Genomic DNA, 4,560 nt, shown 5'->3' with positions numbered 1-4,560 from the left:
TTAAATGTTGCTTCCAACGCAGAGTGGAGTCAAGCATCAAACCCAGGTATTTGACACTGCTGGTCATCACTATTTCACTTCCCCCAAGTGCGAGATTCCTAAGACCAGGTAGGGACCTGCGTCTCGTAAACGGGACTACGGTCGTCTTGGAGGGGTTGATATTCAATTCAACTCCCCTACACCACCCCTTTGCTATGTTTAGACCTCTTTGGACCAAGTCACATAGAGTGTCTTCGTATTTGCCTTTGGCCATGATCACAATGTCGTCCGCATACCCCTGGCAGCGGATCCCATTGTCCGTTAGCAGTGCTAACAGGTCGTCCACAACTAGGCTCCATAGTAGGGGGGATAACACACCTCCCTGTGGGCAACCTCTAGTTGTGCCGAGACGTATCCTTCTATCGCCTACTGTGGTCTCCGCAACCCTGGAGCGCAGTACGGCTTGTATCCATCTGCGCACCGGTGGTGCCACATTCCTCTTCTCCAGAGCCCTGGCTACACTCTTGTGGGACGTATTGTCAAAGGCACCTTCGATATCCAAGAACGCGCAAAGCATCACTTCCCCATGCTCTAGTGAGCTCTCTATCTCAGTGGTCAGCTGGTACAGGCAGTGCTCGTTGATCTGCCCGCTCTGTAGGCATGTTGAGCCGGATGCAGCGGTGCTCTCCTCAGCGCATTCATCCTTATTTCCTGGTCCACGATCTTCTCCATGGTTTTCAGTAGGAAAGATGTTAGGCTGATTGGCCTGTAAGATTTTGCCAATGAGTAGTCTTTCCTACCTACCTTGGGTATGAAGATCACCTTCGCTGTCCTCCATATCTCGGGGATGTACGCCAAAGCGAGGCTTTCTCTCAACAGCCGCAGCAGGTGGGGCAATAGGAATTGCTCCCCCTGTTGTAACAGCGCCGGAAAGATGCCATCCACCCCCGGAGACTTGAATCTCTCAAACGAGGCCATTGCCCATTTGATTGAGTCCGCCGTAAACAGCCGTCTGGCGATACTCCAATCCTCACGGGATGGCCTGTGTTCGGTCATGGGAGGACACTGGTCCTCCCGAACTGTCTCCGGGAAGTGCGCCCGCAGAAGCTCCGTGGCTCTGTCCTCTGCATTGGTCGTGAACGTCCCATCGTTCCTTTTGATTGCTATTTCTACGTCGTTTGTGCCCCTTGCCAGAGCTTTATGCAGCCTAGCAGCTTCTGGCGTAGTGGTGACATTCTCGCAGAATCTCCTGAAGCTGGTCTGCTTTGCAGACCTTATCTCCTTGTTGTATAAAGTGAGATAGCTCCTATATTCAGCCCAGACCCCCGTGCGCTTCGCCTTGTTGAACAAGCTGCGCACTTTTTTCCGGAGGTCTGCTAGTTTCCTGGACCACCAGGGGCAGTTACGTCTGTCCCCGGACACTTTCAGGGGGCAACTGCCATGATAGGCTTTAATCAGAGACCCGTTCAACTCTGATAGCCTAATCTCCAGACCCAGGCTGGAAGTGCCACTATCTGCCTGCTCCCCCCTGCCTAACTCCTCACTTAGTATATCCCTGAAGGCGTCCCAATTCGCCCTCCGGGGATTGCGCCTAGGTGGGAGGGGCCTGACCTCTACCCCCAGCAAGAACCTTACAATACGGTGGTCCGACATGGAGGGCTCCGTCGAGACTCTCCATCCCGAGACCAGTCCCCTTGCAGGCCCATTACTCAGGGTGATGTCCAGCACCTCCCTCCTACTTATAGTTATAAATGTGGGTTCACACCCAACATTTTCTATTACTAAGTTACTACCTACTATGTATTCTAAAAGAGACTCACCTCTTGCGTTGCAGTTGGTGCTGCCCCATTCCAGATGGTGGGCGTTTGCGTCACAGCCCATAATCAGGGGAAGCCCATGTCTGCTACAGTGATCCACGAGCCGTTCCACCACCTCTGGGGGTGCCGTGGATGCTTCCCCTGGAAAGTAGGCTGAAGCCAGGACGAAGTCTTTGCCCTCAAAGTCTCTGGCTTGCACCGCCACCAGATCCTGCGTCAGGAACTCTGAAATACAGAAGAATTCAATATTATTCCTGACAACTATGCAAGTTCTAGGCCTCTCGCTTGTGAGATCCCAGATTACCTTATTTGACTCCGTTTTGAGGCCTTTAACCTCTCCTTTGCGGGTCCACGGTTCTTGGACCAGCAGTATGCCCAGCTTTTCTGCCGTGAACCTGCTCGTTATTACAGCTGAAGCTGCCGCCGCGTGGTGCAGGTTCACCTGGGCAATCTCCATATGGACGGCCATCATAAAACCGGTTCGAGGAAGGGTACTCCCTCTTCCCCGCCGTCTGTATCGCCACCATCCAATGGGTCACCTAGCCCGTCTAGGAGTTCCTGTGTTGAGGGGAGCTGTGCTCCCTGGTCGCAGTGGTCCTCTACAGGGACGTCGGTGGTCGTTGCTGGCACTGCCCTCTCAGTCCCACTTTCGCAGGGCTGATCCGCCACCTCATCCACCTGCATCGGCACTGCTTCCGGGGCCGCCAAGGACGCGGCCTGCTTTTCAATGCTCTCTCCTTCCTGCTTCGCGGGCATTGCTGCTCCCTTGCTCCCGGTGGCTGCGGACCTGTGGGGCCGCATAATCACCGTGCTAAACCTGTAATACAGGCGGAAGCCTTCTGCCCGGACGTACTTGTACGACTCGTCGTCAATGTACAAGTTCAGCCTCCATCCCTTCATTCCACCTATTTCTTCCATCTTGCTGCTCGCAACGCGCCAGGATGAGATGCTAAGCCCCAAGTTCTGGTTTTTCACCAGACCTAGCGCGTACTCATAGGGTTTGTCATCACTTCTGGGGAGGAACACTGTCATGCTATGCATGACGGGCAAGTCCTCCGCCCTCCTCGCGCATAGGGCAGGGCCTTTCCAGCCTCCCAGCTTTGGTGCAAACTCCCGCAGCCAGTTGGCAGACCTCTCGTTTTTACACTCCACCTGCAGCATGCCTCCTTTGAACTCCACCCCCAAGAAGGACGCCGCGAAGTTCTCTCCTCTGAAGACCTCGTCCAGGAGGAGGTTCTGGAGCTCGGTAAGCTCCTCCGGCTTCAGCGCCTCCGCCGGGTAGTTCTGAGGCAGCACAGCCATGCGCAAGCCTTTAACGGCGTCCGCATACCTGCGCCGCCCCTCCTCCACCCGGTGGGGAGCCGGTTCTGATTGTTGACTACCGGTTTCCTTGTTTCCGTTGCCCCTAGACCTTTTGGAGCTGGGGGGCTCCTGCGGCGTGATTTGGCCACTACTCCGCTTCGCTGTTTGGGCATACGTTTCAGAGGGCATTGCCCTACCATCACCACGCCGTGCGGTCAGTGTGGCACCAACCGGACGGTTACTGGTACCGCTGCCTTCCGCGCGAGCTGACCCGGTGTTGACACGCTCCTTTGCTGGGGGTGCGCTACTCCCTTTGCCTCTGCTTCTGGCCATAGCTTCCGCCGCTTCAGGAGTCTTCCCCTCTCGCAGGTACCGTAGGTACCACCTCATAATGGCGCCGCTCATACCCCTCCTTTTTGGGTCATCGCACCCTCCGGGCTTACCAGCTTCTGGGAGAGGGCGTTGCCCACCTCTTCTGCGCCTCCTTCTCCTTCTGCGCGCACCATCAGGCTCTGCCCGATGTGACTCTTCCGAGTCCGACCCGCTCCGCCTTACGGCGGGGGTCTTGGCGGTGCTCGTGGCTGCTGCTGCGGCCGCAGGCCTTTTTGCCAGGTGAGCACAACTGCATGAGGGCGTGTCGTCGCTATCCTCCTTGGCATGCTCCACAAATAGCTCCCGTTCGTCCGGCGAGAGAATATCCATGAAGTTCACCTTCCGTCTGGCTCCTCGACCGGATTTGCCTAGCGCTGCATCAGTTTCCTTCTCGTTGTCCGTGTCCGTTCTCCGTTTTTGTTGCCTTAAATCCTTGTTATTGTTGTTGTTGTTGTTTGTTTTGTTTGTATCCATCTGTGTCTTCCGACCCTAGGCTCAAACAGGGTGAGCCGTCAGGTCTAATATTTAAATGGGGACTGGGAAGGTCAGCCACGCCAGAGCCCCTTGACGCGGTAAGGCCACAGTTACACCCCAATTCGGCCCGGTGTTGGGGAGGCTCCGTTATAATACAGCCAGATTTACCTCCTGGCTGCAAACCATCCAATGGGCACGGGTCGCATGACACCCTGGATTAGGAGGTGGTAGCTCTTGGTTAGCGCACGCATGCGGCACCCGACATCCCGCCTGGGCGGTGCCTATCAGCACCAACCACGCAGATTGGGGGGTGCCGAGAATGCCTTGCGCCTAAGCCCCTGCACCACGGCAAGGTGCCTACCATTCGCACCACCCAAACTATCAAAAGCGATAGATCCGAACGGGATCATTCTTATCGTTTCATCTGTGAAGCAAGAAGTTCCTTTCATCAACTACCGCACTTTATTTTTTCTTATTAAACCGCCAAGTTTTTTTTTATTATTTTACATTGTACCTAGTATATAAAAGTAAAATACTAATACTAACAACAATTCTAGTCTAATTAATTAAGAGAGGTACTTAGAAGCTAAATTTTAAGAAATACATTTGCTGCTAC

At 54.6% G+C, this 4,560-nt stretch overlaps 1 protein-coding gene across 1 annotated transcript; it reads right to left on the bottom strand.

The window, feature by feature from the left end:
* Window positions 1–1,247: 1,247 nt before the first annotated feature.
* LOC125776619 (uncharacterized) lies at window positions 1,248–4,332 on the bottom strand. Its single transcript, XM_049450023.1, has 2 exons — window positions 2,101–4,332; window positions 1,248–2,021 (listed from the first exon to the last, which is right to left on the bottom strand). The coding sequence occupies exon 1, from the start codon at window positions 3,942–3,944 to the stop codon at window positions 2,265–2,267; it is 1,680 nt and encodes a 559-aa protein (XP_049305980.1). The 5' UTR covers window positions 3,945–4,332; the 3' UTR covers window positions 1,248–2,021; window positions 2,101–2,264.
* Between the last annotated feature and the right edge of the window lie 228 nt (window positions 4,333–4,560).

The sequence above is a fragment of the Bactrocera dorsalis genome, chromosome 2, assembly GCF_023373825.1.
Source record: "Bactrocera dorsalis isolate Fly_Bdor chromosome 2, ASM2337382v1, whole genome shotgun sequence".
Taxonomy (NCBI): domain Eukaryota; kingdom Metazoa; phylum Arthropoda; class Insecta; order Diptera; family Tephritidae; genus Bactrocera; species Bactrocera dorsalis.
Note: the sequence above shows the minus strand (reverse complement) of the source record. Positions and strands in the feature narration are given on the sequence as shown.

Coding starts and splice junctions, on each gene's coding strand:
- LOC125776619 (XM_049450023.1), bottom strand. CDS start 3,944: ATGGATACAAACAAAACAAACAACAACAACAACAATAACAAGGATTTA.